This window comes from Lissotriton vulgaris, chromosome 8 (assembly GCF_964263255.1).
Source record: "Lissotriton vulgaris chromosome 8, aLisVul1.2, whole genome shotgun sequence".
NCBI lineage: Eukaryota > Metazoa > Chordata > Amphibia > Caudata > Salamandridae > Lissotriton > Lissotriton vulgaris.
In genome coordinates, this window is record NC_141696.1 from 1,265,615,264 (window position 1) to 1,265,640,372 (window position 25,109).

The 25,109-nt window shown below is 47.1% G+C and overlaps 2 protein-coding genes across 6 annotated transcripts in view; one reads left to right on the forward strand and one right to left on the reverse strand.

Annotated features, from left to right (window-relative positions):
* NUP58 (nucleoporin 58) overlaps nt 1-19,753 on the reverse strand; it is a 504,014-nt gene extending 484,261 nt beyond the window's left edge. For 2 of the 5 annotated variants that reach the window (XR_015299350.1, XM_086935187.1), the window contains exon 1: nt 19,399-19,736. Coding sequence is in view for 4 of the 5 variants with exons in the window: in XM_086935187.1 (XP_086791313.1) it covers nt 19,399-19,511 (113 nt within the window). In the remaining variant the exon portion in view is untranslated. Of the gene's footprint in view, nt 1-19,398 lie in introns of all 5 variants that reach the window. The other 3 variants (XM_086935186.1, XM_086935185.1, XM_086935184.1) reach the window with 2 other exon arrangements.
* A 135-nt stretch (nt 19,754-19,888) lies between these two features.
* Nucleotides 19,889-25,109, forward strand: part of MTMR6 (myotubularin related protein 6) — a 439,692-nt gene continuing 434,471 nt past the window's right edge. Inside the window, exon 1 of the mRNA XM_086935180.1 lies at nt 19,889-20,072. The gene's annotated coding sequence lies outside the window, so the exon portion shown is untranslated. The remainder of the gene's footprint in view (nt 20,073-25,109) is intronic.

Consider the following 25,109-nt stretch of genomic DNA (forward strand, 5'->3'; position numbering starts at 1 on the left):
CTTATTATTTGATAGGTTTGCTGGCCTGTCATTAACTTTATTCTGGGTCTGTGTTTGGGTGGGTTTAATGTGTTTTACCAGAAGTTCATTATTATGCTGTAGGAGTTCCTCTATTTTTACTAATTTCTCTCCTATCACTTTTATCCTTTCGTACATTGGGAGCATAAGAGACTTCATTAAATGTTCCATTCGTTGCATGAGGGTTTCCACGCAAGTATTATTATCATTTACCTGATTTAACAGTTCTATATCGGGGCCTGTGGTTCCCTGGGTAGCCTTCGTCGGTATTTGATCTCCAAAGGTGGGCACTTATCTGCAGAATTACTGTCATTAATAATACAGACATCCGTTCCCTCTACACAATCTGAAACATTAGTGAGTGGGGGGAATTCAACATTTGTCCGCATATTAGGAGTCAATGACAACCTGCTTTCCAGAGTTAAAAAGTCAATTGGGGAGGTGTGATGTAGTGTGGTTGCACGATTATTCTCTTTCTTTTTCCGGAAAGCCTGCATACGATTCCATGAGAATAGAGTCCTGTGAATACGCCATTAATGTGGAGGTGTTTGTGTGCATATTAGTTTCCTGAGTAAGCTGAGTGGATAGGCACATACTTGGTGGTAATGAAAGGCGCCTCTCTGTGCTCTCAATCGCAGTGACAACAACTCCTATAGTCTTTTGGAGCATCCTATCTATAGCAGTTAAGGTAAAGAGTGGAGTAGTTATTTGTGCTTTTTTCTTGAGGACGAACGAGTGTTCTTTTGTTCATACTCATTTATAATTGCCTATAAACCGCTATGAGTATATGTTCAAAATGAACCTACACAATGCAGTTAGTGCAAGTACCAACTACTTAACATATTTTTAAAAATCACCTTGATCGCAGTTCCCAAGAGGTGAGAAGTAAAATGTAAAGGGGGTAGCCCAGTCCAGTCTCCGTCAGGCCCCGGACGGCCACAGACGGCCCGCCCTTTGCCCGGGCTTTGCCCGGCTCGTCCCGCGACGCGGAGGGAGCAGCTGTGTTTTGTGCCTCCGGGCACGGAAGTGCTGGTTGGTGGGCAGGGCGGGACAGCGCAGGAACTGTGGGGGCTGTAGTCCCCCCACTCAGCGGCCACTCTATGTCAGAGAGCGGCAGCGAGGGGGACTAACAGTCGTTGGTGGTGCTGTCGCTGCGCTTCCTGCGCGATGACCCCAAAAAAGAATGGCTCGCTGGCAGCAAGATTAGCCCGGTAAGTTCTGGGCGGTCGAATTCAGAAACAGGCTGGATGACTAAGTGAAAGGATGGCTGGATGGGTGAAAGGGTAAATGGTTAGATAGATGAGTGGATGGGTGGATGAGTGGATGGATGAGTGAAAGGATGGCTTGGGTGAAAGGGTAAATGGTTAGATGGATGAGTGTATGGATGGATGGGTAGAAGAGTGGATGGATGAGTAAAAGGAGGGATTGGGTGGATGGATGGATGATGGTTGGATGAGTGAAAAGGTGGCTGAAGGGATGGATGAGTGAAATGATGGATAGGTTTGCAAATGATTGAAAAGGTTTGGATATGGATGAGCACACAGATGGAAGGACAGAACGAATGGTGAAAGATTGAATGAAGGATGAAAGAATTAATGGATGACAGAATGTAAATTATCATATGAAATACCACAAAAAGACCTGCACAGTTGCTCAAAGCTGCACGCATACCAAATAAACATGAAGTGCACGATTGTCTTAACCTAATATAAACTTATATTGACTTGTACTTAAGTGATTGTCTATTTACTTAGGCAAGATCCTTCCATTTAGATAAGTCAAACAGATGACGTACCAGAGTATTCACGGACTGAAGATACATTTGAGTGGTGAAAGTTTCTTATTTTAGATTTGTGTTACATCTACTGTTACAGTTCTGAGTCAAATTTTTGGGGTTTCAGTGGGAACATGACAGCACATCCTGACCTAAGAATTTATGAATACTCACTAAATGTAAATAGTTTGCCTGATTATATCAAACACAAAATACCTTTACATATTTTGCCACAAAGTCCTTTGACACAGGAGACATCTCTTGTGTGTAGTCAGACAAGATACAGAGAGACTGAGTAGGCAAAGTGATCAGCAGTAGCTATGTCATTGGACAATATTGCCCCTTAAGGCAACCTGCACCACCTCCTCCCAGAAAAAAATTGGTATAGCCATTCTGCTCACACAGACGCTCTAATGCACCATACAGAAAACAAGGACAGGTCCCAAGGGCAGATACGTTTTTTCAAAACTCAAAACAATGGACTGGACACTGATTGTGGGGTCCATTTATGCTCCTAATCATGATAAAGCCACTTTTTTCTCAAACGTAGTCAACAAAGGTAGTGGTGTGAGGCGCCTGGAGCTTAGCCTTAGATCCCTATGTGGGCAGATCTGGTCCGCTAGACTGATGCAGTGCTGATTGACACTATGCAGGGCTATGGCCTGATAGACCCATGGTGTTTGACCCATCCAACAGATGGAGAATACACCTTCCTCTCTTGTGAACAAGACTTATTCACGAGTAGATTACTTGTTCATGAACCATTTTTAACTTGCCCAGTTAAGGGATTGTGGAATAGTGGAGGAAGGAACTTTGGACATTGTCCTAATTATCCTAGAAACAGACCTAGACCAGACTGCGCTCGTTGTCCAATTATAGTTACTTGTGAACAAGTAGAAACTTACAGCCAACCTACGTTAGTACCTTGATGAGAATAGTATTCTGTTCCATCGTCCCAAGTTCCATGGGCTGCAGGAAAAGTGGTGATACTTGGAGAACTTAGGAACTGCGCTCAAAGGAAAAAAGTATCCTAAGAGCGACTTCAGGGGCTAGGGAGACAGGCGTATGTAACCTACGCACTGAGCACCAGACCCCACAACTCCTACAACAGCTTGAATAAGCTATGCCTGTTTAAAATCACACTTCACCACACTAGCAGAGCATGCTCTAGTACGCCTCAAGTGGCGACATTACGAAAAAGGGGAAAAGCTGCCCGGCATCTGGAGCACAGCTGCACAGGTGAGAGGCTAATCAAGCTGTTTCAACAGGACAAGGCCAGACTGGAAACTGGTTCACACATCCAACTGCAATAGAAGACACTTTCGCCCAGTTCTTCAACAGACTTTATAGCTTAGAAACATGATAGCCAACAAGTAGAACAGGCCTTTATGGGGAGAGTCCACTTATCTACTCTGTCTGATGTTGGATGATACATTTTAGAGGAAGAAATCACAGTAGATGAGATTTTGGAAGTTATTGCAAATATGCATACAATAAAGCTCCGGGAGTTCACAGAAAGCCCACTGAATGTTAAAAACTTAAACAGATATTGGAACCATTGCTATACAAAGTTTTTAAAGAGGAGGACACAGGTTAAGTACACCTGTAGGACAATAAAACAATCAGCCATATTTTAAAACCAGACAAAGAGCCTAGTCAATATACTAGCTTCTGAAATATTTCATTACCCAACTATATAACAAAGGAGGGAGGGGGAGAAAAAGTGGATTCGGTCTCCCTGGGCGTTTGCAAATAAACAAATTGGAATCCACTTGGGGGTTAGTGGTGGTCCCTACTGTGGTGGGGAGCAACCCGTGTTGTTTAAATACCCCTCATACACCGACAGGCCCCTTGGTGTCATGCTTCATCGTTGGGGTCTTCGCACCCCTCTACGGGATGCGGCGTGCTGCGACCTATGGCTACGTGGGAGCACTTCCTGTGAACTATGTGTTTAAAGTGTGTGGGGTATTATATGTGAGTGGTGGAGTGGTGATGGTGATAGTTAAAAAATACCTGGCTCTGGGGAGAAAAAAAGTTTTAATTAGGCCCCGGCTGGTATTGTTAAAAGGGGTGCAGTGTGAGGTTAATGTTGTAGTATTATGTACAATAACCGCTAAAGTGCGTCGACATGAGTCATGTTTCGGAGTACAGAACTCCTTCTTCAGGACAGGATTCGCACAAGTTTATCCCACCTTACTCACATGAAAGAATGTTTATATTAAAGTGTATTATACAAAAATTAGTGAACTATAAGTGTGTATGTTCCTAATTAGTAACTCGAACACGTGGTCTTATCGCCCCATTGATGTTTTAATGAAGACCTGGAGGGAGAAAAATACATAATCAATATCTTTCTCAATATGCATTTATAACTGTCTAGTGGGTTTCAGTGACCTTAAGGACAAGGAATATGCATAAATATGTATATAAAGGGTTGTAGATTGCCTCCCTAGATCATACACCCTGTGGAAAAAGTGAAAAAGGACATAGACACACATAAACACAAAGACTTCACACATATGTTTGGATGGATGTTGTTTCCAAAAGATTCCTTTTCTATGAGGAGGTAAACATATATAACCATATTCTTACTTGCTGTGTTAGGTGACATTCCTTCATTTGCTTTTGCGCTTTGTTGGGGGTTTCATCATGCTGAGTTCAGCAATCTGTTGGCATGAGGAAACCTTGTTTTAGGATCTGCTACTTACAATTGTAAGAAAAAGAAAACTTGTTTTCAGCGTGGTCTGGCCAAAACTCACGATTTTACAGGAGACGATCTGTCCTCTTCCCCTCAGCGCTGCTCCGGTGGTTATGCCGCTGTGCTGAGGGCCAGATCTATTTATATCCCGTTGTCGCCGAGAAAAAAGGTCAATTGACTGCCAATTACCGGCGGAAGTACACCCGTATATGGACTGGTTAATAAGTGGTTTTGTAGCTTCCCTGTTAGTGTGCGGAGGAGCGGTCTCCCGCTGGCAGCACATGCGCATTCATGATGTGATCTAATGCGCATGTGCCGGGGGAAAGCGGGTCATCGTCGCACATGCGTGGTTCGATTCTAAGCTTTTAGTTAGTTCGCTATGGTAACGGAGGTCCCTGTGCTCCGTGCATTTGGAAAATCGGCTGGGATGGACTCTGTTTTTGTCGTTTCTCAACCCAGGAAACGTGCTCCTAATAAAATGATAATCAGGAGTGTAAGGGCTGATCAGGGCCACCCGAATGTTAAGTATACACGGCAAAGGTGGCATTTGGCTGTGAATTACATATAGTCAGTTGCAGATAAGGTAATTTACAGAGAAGAAGTCAAAAGAGCGTGTAAAGCAAAAATAGGGCAAAAATACTTGGTACAATTCGTACATGGAGAGTTAATTGTAATTGCCCCCAAGGTATGGCATCATTAAGGCCTGTCGTGCTGGTCCCCAGACGAAACACCCACCTCTGTTCTTTCTCAAAAAGGCCTGTGTCCGTGGGTATCTGTTCTATCACAGTCCAGATGAGTTCATTGACACAATGCTGCCTCTCCAAATAATGCGCAGCCATCTTCGTGGTGGCTTTTTTACATCTAACGTTGCTTTTGTGTTCATTTATCCTGATCTTTACGGGTCTAGTGGTCATGCCCACATATTCCAATCCGCAGGGGCAAGTGATAAGGTACACCACGTTCTTGCTATTGGAATTTGTAAATTTGCGTTGATCCCATTTTCTCCCATTACTGAAGGTGAGGGACAGACTTTTCTTTGTCAAGTGGCAGCTGTTGCAGTTGCCACAGGGATGGTGTCCCTGTAATCCTTGGAGCCTGGTTTGTTGCTCGGGTGGTTTCGGTGGTCTCGTGTGTACCAGGATGTCCTTTAGGTTTTTACCTCTCCTGTGGGCAAATAAAGGTTTTTCTAGTTGTAACGTTCCACTGGTCAATATCCTCCAGTGTTTGTTGACCATTTTTGACACTTGGTTCGAATGCGTGCTGTATGTAGTGACACATACTGCTCTGGATTGTGAGTTGTCTTTGGGAACTTTATCTTCCAACAGGGCCTCCCGGTTGTTGTTTCGGGCCCTCTTCATAGCTGAGTCTATGACTTTGTCGGGGTAACATCTGTCTTGTAGTTTCTTTTTGAGGTCTTGGGCCTGGACCTTGTACTTGCTTATGTCACTGCAATTATGGCGTAGGCAGAGGAACTGCCAGTAAGGCAGGTTCTCTCTCAGGTGGCACGGATGGAAGCTGTCAAAGCGTAGTAAGAAGTTCCTCGCGGTGGATTTGAAATGGGTTTCCGTTTTCAGACACCCCGAGTCGTGATAAATGTTAAGGTCTAGGAAGACAATAGATGTGTTGGACTTGGACTGGGTGAACTTTAAAAAAGGCATTTTGATTATTAAGCCACTGCATGAAAGCCATGACTGACTGGTTGTCACGTGTCCAGATGACCAAGACGTCGTCTATGTATCTCTTCCATGTCTGGATGTTGTTCCTGAAGGGGTTATTTGGGTTAAGAATTTTTGTGGTCTCCAAATGATGCACATATAGACCTGCCAAGCTCGGCGAGAAAGTGCTGCCCATGCTGGTGCCATGGCATTGTAGGTACAGAGTGCCCTCATATTCGAAGATGTTTTTTGTTAGTGCTGTCGAGATGCACTCCATTACCACCCCTCGTGGGGTTTGGTATTTCCAAGGTGTTGAATGCAGTACTTCCTCTATGATGTGGAGAGTCTCGTCGTGTGGGAGACCCGTGTAGAGACTCTCCACATCCAGACTCAACAGAATCTGCGTGTCTGGGTCAAAAGGGATGTCCTTAAGTAGTTGGAGGACAGCTTTAGTGTCCTTCAGGTAAGTGTCGGTGGCTTGGACCACTGGTCTCAGAAAAGCGTCGGCAAACTTCGACAGGGGTACCAGGATGGACGATAGGCCTGATACTATTTGTCTACCAGGGGGTTGGGTATTGCATTTATGTATTTTGGTATGCTGTAAAAGTAAGGGGTACGTGGATTATTTTGTGTGAGAAAATCCCCCCCCTTTTTTTTTTCTTCATTACCCAACATGGTTGTGAGGGTGCTAGTAAGGTATTGGTGACCTGACTGAAGAAGTTGATATCGAGCCTTATTCACAAATCACAAGTGGGATTTGTGCAGGCCATGACATCCAGAAATCATATGAGACTACTAGTGAATATACTATGGCAGCTGAGACAAGACGATGATGACAAGATACGGTTATCGTAGGATACAGCGAAGGCTTTGACCTATATGAATGAGGATATCTATTCCTCAAGATGTGTAGAGCAGAATAGGCCCAAATTACTTGCAAAAGTGTGGTCGTCATACTCTGACCCCACAGCATAAATTGATTGCGGAGGACACGTCGCAGACCTTTGCTATACACAGGGGGGATGTGACAGGGGCATACACCATCTCAGTTCTTGTTCCTATTGGCACCATACCAAGTAGTGGCTGCTGTTCGTAGGAATGACTATATGAAGAATATGGCGAGGACAGAGGGGAATGCTAAAATCATGCTATATATTCTGTTTACACCTTGTCTTCCTGAGCTCTCAATACTACAACTTGTGTCACTGATTGATAATTTCTCCAGGGTAAAAAAAAAAAAAAACACAAATCGCTAAAAAAAGAGCAAGGCGATCTCCATAGCCCGACATAAGGCATTAAATGGCATGCCTTTGGCTGTACCTGAAAAGCCTCCAACCTAATGTGCCTCAGAATTCTTGTTAACAAGGTAACAAGGGTCTAGAACAGTGCTTACCAAACTTTAGCACCACAACCCAATTTTTAGAACTAACTTTCGCAACTCACCTAGCTTTTATGGATACGAGACAGGCAATTTTTTATTGTAACTTGCATCTTGTGGCAGTCTGCCCTTTATGGGCAGAACATTTTTCATTAAAATGGCCACTAAATTTACACAGGCATACGGTTTCACTGATAAAACTATATTGCACATACATAATGCGTGGAATTAGTGTTTCAGCCAATATTTATCGCTTGTGCATCACCAAGTAAAGTGTCTTGATTAGTTTTGTTCATATTAAACATGCATCTTGCTGAACACCAGTTTCTTTTACTTTGCATGCTTATTTCTCAATGCATTTCTGTAATGCTTTCTAAGTGAAAATGTTCAATAAAATGTTAATATAAAAAAATCTTTGACTCCATCACAATTAAGAATTACAAAAAATGTGCTCCATTTTTGCTTTCTTAACTACTGAATGAATACTCTTCATTTATAGCCATTGACATTTTGTTGGGTGTTTACATCCTACAGCCTTTCCGTTCACACTCCATTTCTCCAGCATGACCGTCATAAAATTAACTTTTCGTTTCTCTGACTGCAAACAGAGGAGTTTGTAAACATGAATCACCACGTAAAAAACATAAACAGAAATTTGTCAGAAGACATAGCCTGGCATTTGACCAGTATTTGAAGGGCCGCAAATGCGACAAGATAAATACAAAATGAAGATATAAAAGGAGTCTTTATTGCTTTGACTTTCACGACCACCACAAATTGGCTTGCAACCTACAATTTGGGAAACATTGGTCTAGAACATAAGGTGTTATACAACTGTTGATGATTAGGATTGCAAACTATTTTCTCAGATGGTCCACTCTCCAAACCGCGCGGGGGAAGGGGGGACACAAGTTGTGAAGATAGTGATGGCCCCCCAGGTTTAATTATGTAACTAGGAACATTGCCTCTTCAAATACCCAAGTGGAAACTGAGCATCCTAAATACAAGTGTTAACATTCACCTTGGCGGGTAAGAAACCTAGATTTAAACCATTGAAGCTGCATGCAGACACTAGTGCAGTGGATTGAGGTAGCTGGACATGTATCGCTATTAGCTTGGGCACCACCTGTCGCAGGGGGTTGAGGTAGCTGGACATGTATCTCTATTAGCTTGGGCGCCACCTGTCGCAGTTAATGTATTTACTGGTAGGCAACGACAAACAACCAATGTCGTGGCTATGGATGAAAAAAATAGACCTTAATTCGGCAGCCATTCCACCCTTCACTGCTTTTGATGCAACTTCAAAGACACTCTTTAAAGTTGCTACACAGTCTCATCATTTTAGAACTGAAGCATTTTCAATGTTATATACAATGAAGCCGTAGTTATTGCTTATATATCATATGCACTACAGCAGCGCCTCCTCCGTAATGGCAGAGGAGTGTCGTTCCAGTGGCTCAAAGCCGGGAGTTGAAACAGAAAACAATATTTTTATTATTTTTTTATTTTTCAGCTGCTGGCTTCGCCAGCGCGTGCACGGAAGGCTGGGTCAGGCTATGGGAGGGGGGAGGAGGAGTAGGAGGTGCACTTTTTTTAGTGCGCATGCAAGTTTCGGTGGCCGCCATAGACTGGCCAAACTGATAAGCACTCTTAGATTTCTCCAGCCCAGCTGCATTGCACGTTACAAAAGTAGGGTCAACTCAAGAGAAGTCACTGGGACCTGTATATCTAGAAGTACAGAAAAGAGGGGTCCCAGAACCGGAGGACAGATAAAGAAAATAAAGTAACTTATTTTTTACTTGTTTAGAACACAATGTTATTTAATCACAGGGTGCTCAGTCAGGTTGGAGAAACAATACAGACTCTCTGTGCCTGAGCGAGCGGTAATCGAGCCCGCTCAGGCCAATCTCTCTGCTGCTCTCATGCTTGCGAGCAGCGCAGGGATTGGTTGGGGAGTCTGTGATACTATCCCTGGGACTGCTTAAGCAGAGGAGCACGAGGAAGCTGGCAGCACCTGGTAAGTCTTCTTTTCTTATTATTCTCCCTGCTGTACACTTCCCGATGCGCCCTCCCCCCACCACCGGTCTTGAGCTGTGTCATCTGCCACTTGCAACTAACAACCACTGACAAAGCCAATAGCCCGGACTTGTTGTAGGTGTACTGTTACTTGTTGTATTATATATCTGGATGCAGTGACAGAGCAAAATACCAGTAAAGGGGGGGCACTATGTTAAGCATAGATTTTCAATGTGAGTGTGTTTAAGCCACGCCCAAATACACCTGCTACACCCCTTTGAAATACCCACCCCAATTTTTTCATCGTGCATAAAAATTGCACACATTAAATAAATAAATAAAAAATCACTTGTTTGTAAAGTATAGCTTAATAAATAAATGGGGAAACGTTTGGCAGCACCTACCTTGCCGCAGTCCCAGCCATGAGGGCAACGGCTCTTGCATCCGGTGTGTTCTCTACCTCGCCGCTGTCCCAGCCGTGAGGGCAACGGCTCCTGCATCCTGTGTGCTCCCTACGCCGGGACTCCGACTCCCAGGTGCCCCGGGCGTCAGGGCGCACCTGTGACGACACTGCAGCACCCGGAGGCGCTTGAAAAGACCGGAACGCCTCCCACACCGCCCGGGCAAAGGGCAGGCCGTCTGTGACCGTCAGGGGCCAGAGGAGGCCAGGCTGTGCCACCCCCATTACATCTGGTTTACGAACCCATAAGGGATTGTACTTATATGGCCACTGGTAGAGGGGCAGTTTAATGGACCTTTGTCCTCATCTGAGGGGTGAGGCTGTTCTCCTTTTGTCGCAGGAGCTACTGTTCTGTTTGTTTCCATCTTCTCACTTCATTGCATTTTTGTTGCTTCATCTCTAGTTATCATGGGGAAAAGGAAGACCTTGGAAGGTGGGGAACATTGGCTACTAAAAAGGGAAAAAAGCCAAAAAAGGGCCCCACTCATCAATGAACTGTGTGTTAGCGAGAATAGAGGAATTAGTAAATGACTGCGAAGCAGCCTTAAGTAGCGATCGCTCCACAGCTGGAAGCCGTTGAGACTTCTCCACTGGCCCAAGGGATATCCATCCCCTCCATGTTTGTTAAACGAAAACCTGGCCAGCGCGAAGTGACCTCGGGGAAGTCTACCATTGTCACGTTGGAGGAAGGCTCCGATTGATTCCCCGCCACCGACAAGACTAGTCGAGGAATCTACGGGGGGATTGGAAGGGGGTCATGTTTTGTCCCCCGTGATACCCTGCTCAAATAGGTTTGCACCTTTGAATCTGGAAGCGGACGTGGCTGCTACATCTGTATCGGGGGCCATGTTCTGTCAAAAAAACTCTTTTTAGAGACCCAGGCCAGCTGTAATTCGTGCAGGCTTTCTATGCCTGTTTTAGTGGAAAGAATTACTGAGTTGGAAAAGTTAGTGGAATCCCTGGGAAATAAGGTGGAGGGCCTACTGAAGGGGCGGGTTACTACATCTTCTGTCAATATCGAACCCCTCCAGCAAGGGATAAGCAACACAGCTCACCCGGGGCGGGCAAGCAATACAGCTAAAAAGACTAGCCCTATTCCATCCAGGGGTACTCTCCCTACCCCCCCCTCCTTCCTTAGGCCATCTTTCACTGGGCCCTGTAGAGACAAAGACAAATCCTACACTTCCTTCTGGCAGATTATATTCTGACTCCGTAAGGTCTAGGGCACCTCCTAGGCGCCTCCAGGAGCAGGCCCCATCCTTGGCTAGGAACTGCCCTCTGGTCCCCCCTAACAGAATGCCAAGTGGGTCACCTCTAGTTCCCAATCTTCAAGGTGGCTCATCCCATCGCCACAATATCAGGGCCACCATATATATGACTCAGGTCCCAAGACTGAACACAGTGGGGGGCTATCAAAGCAGCGAGTCCGTCCACAAGGCGATACACTGGCTGAGGTACATAAGGGGCTGCAGATCCATCATAAGGGAGGATATGGCCACGGTGAGGAGGGTTACAATGGCGAACTCTGTTACAGACTGTATTGAGATCCAGTTTTTTAGGTCTCGCGACCTATCAATGCGCGCAAGCACATTGAGCGGAGCGAGAATTCATGTCCTCAAAATCCTTGTCAAACCAAGGGCTTTTTGCTGCGGTTTTCTTCAAGTTCACGTGAATCACGTGACCAAACAAGCACGCGCATCAGCCTCCCTCCCTCCCTCCTACTCGTACTTTCAGTTTCTCCCGTCCCCATCCGGCCTCTCTCCAAGCGCATCGCGCTTTCGCACACAGGCATTCCGCCTGCCACACTTCTCCTCCCTCGCATTCCCGCCCCCCCCCCCCCCCCCCCCCCCCCCCACCACCAGGCTCTCCCGCCCCCATGGAGCTCATTGGTGGTGTTGAATGTTCTCCAATAATTTCAATCATTTTTCTTATTTAAACAAGCCAGTCTCCAGGCACTTCTACACTGCAACATGATCCCGCGCTATTTTTAACTGTTGAAGTGGAATTTCCCGCTGGCGCAGAAAGGATGGCGAGAGACGCAGGCAGACTGTGCCAAAGTTTCTTCGTGTTGACAGAATCAGGGCAATTTTTGAAAGTAAAGCAAAGGAGGCGGTGTACCAAAAACTCACAGTGGGTGTAGAGCTCCCCCCTTTCTATCCCTCGTTTGGCGTCAATGTCACTCTCATTTACTTGCTTCTTATTCAAGGGGTTGCCTTGCTCGGTGTTTGTCCCTATCCTGGAGCACAGCCTCTTTACCATCCTTCTGAGTGGCTCAGTCGCATTCTTCCAACGCTCATATATAGTAAACAACTAAACCCCATGAGAATGAATGTTTTCCATCTCTCAGTGGTGCAGTTGCCTCCGTGAACAGCCCCTTCCTCCATCTGTGCGCTCTGTGTTACCACATCCGTCCTCCCAAACAAATCCTTTGCTTTCCCCGCACCATTCCTGCTCCCTCGGCTCTCGCCCGATCCCCGTCGTTTGCCCCACGCAGCAACCCAGCCCGCTCCTACTTGGCTCCCCCCGCCCGAGCATCTCTACATGTCCTTCCTCCATCTGTGCGCTCTGTGTTATTTCCACATCCGTCCTCCCAAACAAATCCTTTGCTTTCCCTGCACCATTCCTGTTCCCTCGCCTCTCACCCGATCCCCGTCGCTTGCCCCACGCAGCAACGCAGCCAGCTCCTACTTGGCTCCCCCCGCCCGAGCATCTCTACATGTCCTATGTATGGGAAATGACTTGAGTGCCAGCAGCGATCGCCTCGTCGTGCCTTTTTTTCCCTCGGCATTTGAATCGGTAAAAAAATATTGGTAAAGCAAAGAGGCCATAAAGGGTTTTAAAATACTGATACCAGTAAAAGTTGTGTATCAACCCTGAGCAAATTATTAGGCAAAAAGTCAGTGCCAGCCACTGCGATCTAGAAGTCATCCGAACCATTGGCCATACAAACGGTTAGGGTTTACTGCACAACTGCATGTAATCTAGCATGCCCTAATTGTTCACACCACAAAAAGTCTTTCCTATTATCTTCGGGAAACACTCCTGCTGTCTGGCCCTTTCCTAATCACTCGTCTACTTAATTCCTTTAGAGCACTTGTTGGCCACAAATGTGTTCCTTTCGCAGCTCAGTCGCATCCTGCAGTGGTTTCCTCTGCCCACACACTCCAGTTCTATAATTGTAGAAAGCCTTTGCTTCCACGGCAACGTGGAGGCTTCCAGGAGCCTCTTGCGCAGTGACGTGCCGCGCGAGGCTGCGCGAAGCTGCTGACGACGACAGGAGCTCTTCACTCTAGGAAGCCGAGATTGATTTATAGGCAAATCAGGACATTTGCAGCTTCGCCTCGTCTAATATTCTAATTTCCCAAGGGGCCAGTCGCCATTTGAGTAGTATAAAGGTCATTTTAGTACCACTGCATCAAACAACAAGTGATGGAGTCGCACTTAGAAACATCTCAGCCGATACTGGTCGTGGGTTGCTTGTGTTGCTGTTCAAGTCTACCTGGGCTGGCAGCTCAAGCTGGGCTGTTCCTATTGTAAAAGGACCACGGTTGGTTCGTGTATAGCTGGAGCCTGCTGCCTAAGGTGTATTAGTGAGCAAGATGAGCTAGGATGCATCCCAGAGTACCTGTGCCCGAGATTAAATCATGCATTCCACCCATCATTTTTTTGTTTTTTTCAGCCCTCTGGGCCATTGCCCCTTTATGTACAGTGGTAAAAATGCTCACATAGCTCTGATAAACAAAATATCTAACAAGTAAAAAAAAAAACAAGCACTGGCGTTGCCAATAGGTCTCGCAGTAGGAAAGTTGGAGCTATTACAATTGCAAATAACAATGCCTTTTATTTTTGTTTTCATTTTAAAAACATAAAGGGCTTTGTCATTTACAAAACCAATAGCTCCAACTTTCCTACTGCGAGACCTATTGGCAACGCCAGTGCTTGTTTACCCCTTGCTGGCAGAGAACTTAGAAGCCCTCGAGTTTAGAACATCCCCCCCCCCCCCCCCCAATCATTCATCCATTCAGATTCGTCGGTTTCCATCTTGGTCAATGGTCCGGGAGGGGGATGCTCTGGTTTGTCCCAAGTCGACTGACTAGAGGGGGGGGTGCCCAGTAGATTGCCCTTCTGCTCCCCCTTGCCGCCCCCCGGGAGGAGAAAGCATGTGGATGGCCGCATTAGAGCAAGGTGGTGCAATACGCAACGACATAAGGGAGCCTGTAATTGCCAATTTGGACACACCCAGGTGGGGAGAGTTGAGCCCGGTAGCCCATAGCACTACCATCACGAAGGTAATCAGGCTACTCTCCTGGAACATAGCTGGGCTCCAAAAGAACCTAGCCCTTCCTGAATGGAACAACCTAATCAGCAAATATGACATCTGATTGTTCCAGGAGACATGGAGCCTGGTTCCCCTGTATATACCGGGGTATACTACATATCATATCCCTGCGATCAGTTCGCGTAGAGGACGGCCTTCGGGAGGGCTTCTGATCTGGGTTGGCATCAGACTGAATTGGTCGATATCCAACTGCAATACCCCCTCTCATGATATCCTACATCTATCTATTGGCAGGGTTAAAGATACTGCCCACCTGGAGATATTCAATATTTATGTCAGAGGGTCTTCAGGTGCCGAAGGGATATCCACTCTATTGGCCCATGATTTGGAGCGTTAAGCCATTTCTAAAAAGGCAGGGATCATCGTTGCAGGTGACTTCAACTGCACCTTCGAGCCCCTGAGCAATGAAGACATCTGGGGCACTAGGGACGAGGACTCCAAATGGGCTATACCAACACTAAACTTATCCCCTATAAAGAAATGGTCCCAAAGAGCAATACAAATTAACGCCTTGGCCTTAGAACATAATTTAAGAGCAGCAAATGTCAGGAACCGCTCGGACCCTAGTGGGGAGTGTACTTTTAACAAGATCACCTATCCCCCCGGCATTGATTATATTTTGCTAGACGTGTCTCTTTGGGCTGACCTCATTCATATGGAGGTCATCCAGAGTCTTGACAGTGATCACAATCTCCTGTCCATGCAACTCTCCCGAGACATAGATACTTTATCTATTGACACGGGTATTACACCATCGCAGTCTACCAGGGAGGTTCTACCATCTAACTGCAATTGGCGACTAAAGTGGCATATGGTCGCTAAACCGGACCAGACCCTGGAAAGTATTAAGGATCTAGTGGAATTGAAGATCCAAGAGCTTGAACATCTACCCAGTCCCACCTCACTGGCCCCGCAGGACTCAACATTTATTGAAATATATCAGGAGACCACTGACAAGATAGGGGAGTTTTTCCGTACAAAGGACAGTGGGGGCCGCAAATCACACTCTCTGCAAGCGACGAACCTGTGGTACACTTCCCTTTGTCGGAAAAAGAGAAAGGAACTATCTTTGGCCATTGGAGCCAAGGATCAGTCAAAAATAACCTTAGCGAGAAAGGCCTACTATAGGACCATAGATAAAGCCAAGCGGGCGTGGGAAGAAGCGCATTGGCAGGAGCTCAAATCTGCCGCCCAGTTGAAGGACTCCACTCTATTGTCCGTCATGTTGTTCATCCAGGACTGGATGAACTGCAACCACCTCAAACTCAATCCAGATAAGACGGAGTTAGTCTTGACTGGAGGTGGTTGCAGTCCCTGGTCCCCCTCCCACTGGCCTTCCTCACTTGGTGTCCCTCCGCTTCCTGTCCCCAAGGTCAAAACCCTTGGCATTCTCCTCAATTCTTCACTTTCCGTTCACTCACAGGTTTCCTCAGTTGTTTCTTCTTGTTTTATTATTAGGAAGATCTCTCGCTTCTTCTCTCTGCCTGCGTTAAAAATCATAGTGATGGCCATGGTGCTCTCGCGCCTCGATTATGGCAACATCATTTACAAGGGCGCCCCAGCCTACGCCATTCGCTGTTTGCAGCTAGTGCAGAACCAGGCTGCCCGCCTGATCCACGGCCTGCCCAAATTCCATCGGGTTACCCCCTTAATGCAGGCGCTGCACTGGCTGCCGGTGAAAGAGCGTGCCCTGTTCAAACTCGGCTGTACCACCTTCCAGGCCAAAATGGGCACCGCCCCGGAGTTCATCTGCTCCGCCATCAAACCCTACTCACCTGGCAGAGAGCTCCGCTCCTCCCATCAGGCCCTGCTAACCATCCCCCGTTTCCGTAAGAAAAAGGCCGGAGGAACAAAATTTGCAGTTCTCGCTCCTGCGTTCTGGAACTCCCTCCCGACCGAACTCCGAATGACCTCCTCCTACATAGAGTTTTGAAGGGTCTTAAAACTCTGCTCTTTTCCCAAGCCTACAAGGTCTGATCCCCCTCCGCTCCTGCCACCCCCCTCGCAGTCCTAAAGCGCCAAGAAACCGCACGGTAGTAGAGCGCTATATAAATGTTTTTAAATTCAAATTCTATTCTGGGAGTTTATTAATATTATCACAAGAAAGGGAGATGCCCTAATCCCAAACCATATTACAGGTAGCCAATGGTTTGAGCATTTTCAAGGCCTGTATTGGGGAGAAGAGGGGAATTTGACAACAGAGCAAGGGCGATGGCTGGCCCCCCCTAGGGATTCCCAATGAGGGGGACGCCTTCAAACTCAAGGAGATTCAATCTGCCATTGTAAGTATTGTCCTGATGGCCTCCCAGGCGACTTACTATGCCATGATGGCGAGCTTTGGTCCCGCTTTGTCCTCCGGGTCCTAAATTGCATTGTGGACGGCTACCCTGTTCCAGATTCGTGGAGGGGTGCCGAGGTGGTAACTATCTACAAGAAGGGGGATAGGGAGGACCCTGCCAACTACAGGCCGATTAGCTTAATCGACGTAGTGCAGAAAGTGGTTGGCAGGGTGCTCCTCACGCGATTGAGGTCCTGGATAGACGAAGATGAGATTTTGTCCCATCTTCAGGCAGGATTTAGACAGGGAGTGGGCACGATGGACCGGGTCTTTAGACTTTTTATGATATATTGGAAAATCGGTAACGATCGAAAAAGGCAGCCTTTATTTGGCGTTCATCGATCTTAGAACAGCCTTTGACCTGCTCCCCTGTGCCGAGCTTTGGCGGGTCCTGTCCGAGCTGGGCATCCCCCCCTGATCCTGGATCTGATTGTGCGTCTGCACGAGGAGAATTACGCTAGAGTGAGGTGGGGCCGACAAGGCCATTTGACGGAGAGTGTTAGGGTAGAGAGAGGTGTACGCCAGGGGTGCGTCCTGGCCCTAACCCTGTTTTCCCTTTTTGTCAACGGGGTTGTGGACTACCTGAGGGAGGATCCTGCCAACGCGCCAACTGTGGCAGGGGAAAAAACACCTATGCTGCTTTTTGCAGACGACACCCTCCTGATCTCTAAAAGCCTGATGGCCTACAAAAACTGCTGGATCGGTTCAGTCAGTTTTGCAAGACCAGAGGCCTATGTATAAACACAACTAAAACTAAGTTAATGGCCTTGGCCTCAACCAAGCGCTTTAGAAATTACATCAAGCTGGATGACTCCCCTTTAGAATTAGTGGAGGCTTTTGACTATTTGGGTGTACGGGTCAACAACTTGATGAAATGGAATTCTCACTGGTCAAAGATGCTACTCAATCATAAGCGTGTGTCGGGGGCAATAGCAAGACATCAGCGCCTCTCACACAGCCGACCTGTTGCCCCTGCCATCAAGGTATATGAGGGGAAAGCCCTGCCCTCATCCCTGTATGGGGTGGAATTGTGTGGGTTCGAGAACATCGCAGAGCTAGCGAAATCAGAAAACAAGTTCTACAGGGACCTTGTCTCGCTCCCCCCATCGACTCCTCTGGTCCCTCTCCGCCACAATTTTAGTAGACACTCAATTAGCGACATAGCAAGACTGCGCACTCTCTTATTCTGGGTACGCCTCAGAAGGACCCCCGAACTATGCAACTATGCTTCCGGCTTGACCGAATTGCTTCGCATAGAAACAGGCCGCAAGATACCCTGGGTTTCGAATCTTAAGCATTTGATGGGGGATATTGGGCTAGCAGATGCCTGGGAAAGCCAGTCTCCGCCACCCAAGCAAGTAGATTTCAAGCCCTCCTCCAAATTGGAACCCTTCCTGGACTTCATTGAATCCCCTAGAGATAGGGCATTGTATTTGAAGTTCAGGCTTGGCACACTACTTCTGAATGCTTTTACTGCAGGGTGGAAACCCTTGGGAGAGAGGGAAGGAGGTTGCCCTGGTTGCGCTTCCCCCACAGAATCCATCCCCCACTTCCTCTTCGCCTGTCCAGCATATGGCCAGGCGAGACGGAGATGGTTGAAACCTGTGTGCTCTAACTTGGGGACTAAGCATCATAGGGAGGCATTGCGCATTCTTACATCAGACACCTCTGTTCCCAGCGTAGTATGTGGGACAGCTAAATATCTGGGATGCGCATGGCAGGTTAGATCCAAGCTCCTTTACGCACATCAGTTGCAGAATATGGAGCCCCTGCAATGCCCTCTGCTTTGTTATAGTTATCATTGTGTGATAATTGTTTAAAATCTGTGTTTTTAATGGGTTTTTAAAACATTTTTTAAATTCTATTTTTGTACTGTATGTATGACAACGCGACATTGTTTTTCTATCAATGGAAAAAAGGGGATGTATTTCTGTTTTTAAATTGATGTATAAACTTGTACACTTTTATGATACATTCTATCGAATAAAGTCATACAACAACAATAAATGTTGAAATGAAGAATGAAGCTGAGGTAATTGAATATCCAAATAAAGTAGATTTTTTCTTTATATCCAGCAGATCACAGGAGTGCTGCCGTTCTCCTGAAGATCCAACCGCTGAGTGAGTTTACAACAGCTGCTGGATCAACTGGAGAAGCACACCACGAGAGATGCATCTTCACACATGATGTTTGAAGATACACTCCCTGCAACGATGTGACACGAGGAACCTGAGGTCGAGACTAGGTTCCAAGTGACATAGTGATGAACATGAAAAAGCCTACAATAAAATGAACATAAACAAACCTCATTACATTGTTTCATATCTAACGTTTAAAAAAAATAGATGAGCACAACATTTCAACACTATTAAACTCTCAGGCAATGAAGGAATCGTGTTAAATGTGGTCACTTACTCGACTAGGGGTTTCATGGATATTCAACGATCAAAATGTACAGTGGAAAGGGGTGAGCAAATGACAAAGAACAACCAGTTTTTAAATTCCGAATAATCACACTAACGTAACTACTGGACACAAGTTTCAGGTTGCAGTTTAATAAAACAAATCTAGCCATGCACTGCAATTCTCGAAGACGGGGCTACAACAGGGGCGGGGGTACATATAAAAAGGAGCGAGGACTTCAGCACGGATTCTGAATAGCCTCAGGTTATCTAACTTCAAAAGACAGGCAAATATGACAGACTCAACGAATCTCCTTACCTCGGCGCCGCCGCTCCAAATGAGAAGCCCCCTCCACCTGAGGTGGTTCCCCCTGTGGTGGCCCCCAGGGTGGCGGTGGCGGTACCGGCCCCGAACGAGAAGCCGGTGGCCATTCTCCTGAATCAGCCCACGTACCACGCGTGGCAATCCAGGCTCATACGGCCCACGAAAAGACAGGGGCTGCTGTTGACTAGTCACAGTGCCAGGGCGCGTTTACATCTCTGCCCTACAAACTAGAGAGGGGAGGACTCGCTCCTGGCTTAAAGACGGCTGGGAAGAGAGAACCGCGCGCTCAACGACTGCGCACAATCACATCAACGAGATGACTCCAAGAACAGGGCACAGCTTCGCGCAATGCATGCCGGGCTCAAGTCGGGCCAGTGACAGCGAGGATGCCACGCCCATGAAAACTCTTGCTCGGGCCTCCCACTTGACACAGCGAATAGGCGCGAGAGCAACGCAAGTCAAAGGAAAGTGAAAGTAAAAAGGAAGAGGTCAGATTATAGGTGTTAGGAAAACACATTTAAAAGGTGATGCGTCTGGGAAGGAGACGTCCTCATTTTCATTGGTTATCTGTCCTATTATTAATGCATCGTTCGGGCGTTATCTATCGTTTTCACAAGGCTGTCAGACTGTAAGACGCTCGTGGTACACCGGTAATGACAGGCAAGCTGGTAAGTTTCTACCAAAGCTTAATTCCAGTAAAATTGACTCACGTTTAGAGAGCGAGCCGGTCTGAGCAAAAGACCTCATTCAACTGCCATAGGTAGAACGTTGCGCAAAAGTGTGTGCACTGACAATTCCTCATAATGAACGTGGTATGTGGAAGCATGAATACATAAATGAGGCATCGTTAGCCAGAATAATAAGAGCAGGTATGTAAAATAGGTATATTTAAGGTACAAAGATAAAAGCCCATCCAAAACTAACCGAGAACAAACGATTCAGAACAGAGCATTTAGTATGCAGAGAACCCATAAACGTTCTACTGGGCACTACTAAACAGTGTTATAAACGAGAAAATAGAATTGCCGGTAGTCACTAATTTGATTGGGTGGGCCTTGAGGGGCGGCCAGGGGCGTGTCTGGGGGCGTAGCTGTTGGGCTGCCATTTAACAATATGAACATTTTCTTTGCGTCATTTGGAGGGAGGTGATTGTTGAACCAAGTTCTGCATTTACAACTTTTTCACTCAAATTTGGAAAAACTAACACCGATTTTGAAAGGGAACCATACACGCTTATTGCACAACAAAAAGTTAAAGATGAAGCATTGCTGACAGGAAGTAGTATGGTGGATAGTTGTAAACTGTATCACCATGACACCCACATTCGACCATCGCTCATGGAATGGAGCGTGATAGGAAGTAAATGCCATCTTATCTCTTCATACTCTGCCACTACGTTTGGGCCTGTGACAACAAGGATAGGCACATAGAGGGCTTTCAGTGGGATGAAAAACGGGGGGGGGGGGGGGGGGTGGGGGGGGGTCTCTCAGAGGGGCGTGGCCAGTGTAATAGGGGCGTGGCTTTAAACACTTACGCACAAAATCTGTTTTTAGTATAGTGTGCCCCCGACTTATATTTTGCCGTTTCTGTCATTGCAACCAGATATGTGATACAACAAGTAATATTATTCCTACAAGTAAGGACTATTGGCTTTGTCAATGGTTATTAGTCGTATAAAATAAATAAGCTGCAACTATGGCTTGTTACATATAATAGTGAAAAAGCTTCCAATTAAAGCCCTGGTGACCCTACCACAATGTTGCTGCTCTTGTGTTTCAGAAAGAGAAGGGAAATCCAGAAAGAAAATTACTCTTTAAAGGATTTCCCTTCGCCTACAACGCTCACCTGGCATGATGTCATGCCGTAACTTCTCCCCTAGTGAGAAGTGAGCAGTGTGGGCAGCGCACATCGATGCACTTGCTATCTCCAAAAGGGGTCTCTATCGGGCAGTTTTGCGCCCTGGCACTTTTTTCCAGACTGACTGGTCACTGCAGAAAAAAACGGACCGCCTGTGCCAGGGCTCAAAACAGAGCCCGAAAGAGACCCGTTTCGAGGCCCTCTTTAAACAAGCATTTGCAATGCAATAGGTCTCGCATTAGGAACGTTTGAGCTGTTGGTCTTGTAAATGACAAATTTTATATATGTATGTGTTGGTTTTGAAAATAGTAAAATTAATAGCTTTGTCATTTACAATGCCAATACTTTTAACTTTTGCAAATGTGACACTTATAGCATTTGTAATGCAACATGTTTTGTATTTACGTGACTTAGATGTATTGATATTACAAATAACAATGGCTTTTAATTTTTGAAAATAATTAATACTTAAATAAAAGTTATTGTAATTTATAATGGCAATAGCTTAAACTTTTGTAAATAACTTTTGTGAAGATTATGTTCAGTGTATTTTATTGTGACGAAAATCCAAGAACAGAAGTGAAATATTAACATCTTTTTGTGGGGGAGGAGCCGCGCCAGTGTCCAAGATGGCCGCTTGAGCCTCGGCTCCGCCGGCCGCCACATCCTGACCAGCCATCCGGCATATTATCCTGAACCCCATCCCTACCATCGGGTGGGGGACCAGCACCTGAGTCACTAGGAGAAATTCTGGTTCGTTTGGGCGCTTTGGTGACAGACTATCGTCGTCCGAAACTTTGAGGCCTGTGGACGTGGAAGCCGGGACCCCGAGTGTGGAGGGGTCCGCACTGGAGTGCGACAACATCGGCCTCTGGGTCCGGAAGTGACCGGTCGGATCCTGGTTTATCGCGGGAGAGCTGTGGCTGGGGTGTCCTGAGTCCACCTAACTTGGTCTAAGGTCGCACTACTGAGGAAGTTGCCAGGACCCGATTGGTGGTGGCAATGGCGTCAAGAGGAGACCCTGAGAAGCCCCAGTCGAAATCGGCAAAGAATACTCGTCCGGTCCAGACCAACAAAATAGACAAGTACGCCCTCTCCAAGGGGTCCCCAGTTGATGCGAAACGTACCCCGACTGGAGGTCGGGATGGCGACTCGGTCGTTGAGGACCCTACAATGAAAGACTTAATGGCAGCGATCACCGGGGTCCAATCATCCTTGGGTAAGATGGACACTAAACTGGACTCGGTGTCGATCGAAGTGGGCCTCATAAGGGCTGACCTGACTAAAACGGCGGAGAAAGTTAAGGGCTTAGAGATTAAGACGACGAGTCTCATCGAGGATGTGTCGGAGCTGCAGAAAGAGGTTCAAGACCTTAAGATGGCCCGGACTCAATTTGATCGAAAGCTCGATGAATATGAAGGACGGGCGCGCCGCAATAACGCCCGTATCCTGGGAGTGCCAGAGAGGTCGGAGGGGTTGACTTCGGACCTCTTTGTCGAGGAACTCGTCCTGCAACATCTCAAGCCTAAGGGCCTCAGTAACTTTTTTACAGTGGAGAGGGCCCATAGAGTTCCCGGTGGTCGCCCGAAGAAGGGGGCACCTCCTCGCCCCATAATAGCCCGGGTCCTGAACTTTCGGGACCGTGCCGCTATCCTTCAAACGGCAAGATCCACGGACACGCTGGCCTATGAGAATGCTTCACTGTTGTTTTTCCCGGACGTCACTCAGATGGTACAGAGACAGCAGCAGAACTTTATGTCCCTCAAGCAGCGTTTGAGGGACCGAGATATGAAGTTCTCGATGATGTTTCCTGCCCGTCTTCAGATTGAACATGACGGGAAGACTTGGTTTTTTGATAATCCTGAGGTTGCCGCGAACTGGCTGGATCGGATTGAGGGCCCGGACTCCGGGGGTCAGGCCCGGACCGATTATGAAGAACAATGACTTTTCGCTGTGACTGTACCGCATTAACATCATTGGTGGCGTAGTGGAACTGGTTGGGGTTGCTCTTTTTTCCCCCCACCTGGACTATTTTTGCTGGGGCCCTTTTTAGGGCTCGCCTGCTGATGCGCATGCGCATAGCTGGCGAAGGTCTATAGTGGCTTAAACAGAGTTTAAACACTGGCAATTCCATTGAGTGCATGTGCGCTTTTTAGGTGATTGCGCAAGCCCTAAAAAGCGCATGCACAATGCCACCAGCCGCCTGCCTGCCTGTCTCGCATTACCACATCAAAGGCAGCCCTCCCAGCGCATTTCTCACTCCCTAATTATTCACTGCCGGCCGACCGGCCGTACTTTCTGTTTCACGGCCGTGTCTCCTTTTATGCTCTGATGCCGTGTCTCTCGTTTCTTCTCCCCCCACCAAGAGTTAAGGAAACATTGCTAGACCAAACTCACCGGTAATTGGCCCAAACACCGAAACGTATGCCATTCGGCAACCTCTTTCTTTTTATTCTCCTATTTGGGACTGAGGGTTTTTATTGCGCCGTCATACTCCTCCGGATCCTCCTACTCGTTATCCAATAAGGGAGGAGGTAAATGTTTCAGAATCTCTTTACCGCTGAGCCAGGGCAGTGTTTATGGCTAGTTTCACTTTGACTGTGAAATGGTCTTCACCAGTTGCTTACAGATAGGCTTCAAGACCCTACCTCCATTAATTTCATTTCAGCAATGGTTGACCCGAACACATGAGGAAACCACACCACACCCATCTTGGATATTGTGTAACTGCAGCAATAACAAACAATACATCTACTATGTAGATGATGTGCGGTCACCGGCAATAGGCATGCAGATTGCAGTGCTTAGCCTTTACTTTCAGTCTTAGATATTTTCAAATGAGGGTCATTTTCTTTCTGTGTTTCTCTCTTTCCATCTACACTGTAGACAGTAAATATCCAGCACGCCTCACTTGACTGGAAAGCTCATTATTTTCTTTTCAAATGCAGCGAAAATCAATTTGCACCTCTGCACATGCGGGAGCCGCTGTTGCATGTGTGTTTCCAATCAACCGTTTCTCTCCAGGACTTCATGTCTTCTGCTTCACCCACGTCTTTAGTGAATAGCTCTCCTCCCGTCACAACAACAACATGCTCCGCCCAGCACAACTCTAACAGAGAATCTTCTGCCTGTGCCTGGAATCCAGGTGTGAGACCCAGCAGTCACCTCCGCTACCTCAAGGCCACCTTCACCACAACAAGCGCTAGGCAGCAGTCTTCAAAGGCTGCAGCTCCCCCGCCACCCCCCCTCCCCCGCCACAGCAATGCCGAGAGGTTTTTTTTTTGGGAGTTACGAGCAGAAAAGTCCCAGCAATGGCTCCGTTTTTCACCGTACTTGCACCACTGCCGAATACACCATGACTTCACAGACTTGCACGCAGAAGACAGCATTATACTGGCCTGGGTTCTCATCAAGTATTTTACCAGAAAAGTCCCAGCAATGGCTCAGTTTTTCACCCTACTCGTCTCCTCTGTGCACAACCCTCACTTACCCTCAAACACCCTCACTCACCCTCACACCCCCTCTCACCCTTACACCCCCTCTCACCCTCACACACCCTCGCACCCCTGACCCTCTCCCACCCTCACTTACCCCCACCCACCCTCTCACCCTCACTTACCCCCACCCACCCTCTCACCTACCCTCACACACCCTCACACACCCTCTCACCCCCTCACCCTCACACACCCTCATTCACCCTCACACACCCCACTCTCACACACCCTCACCCGCAAACCCCCTCACCCTCAAACCCCCTCAACCTCACCCCCCTCATCCTCACATACCCTCACCCTCACACCCCCACACCCTCTCACACACCCCCTCACCCTCCCTAACCTTCCCTTACC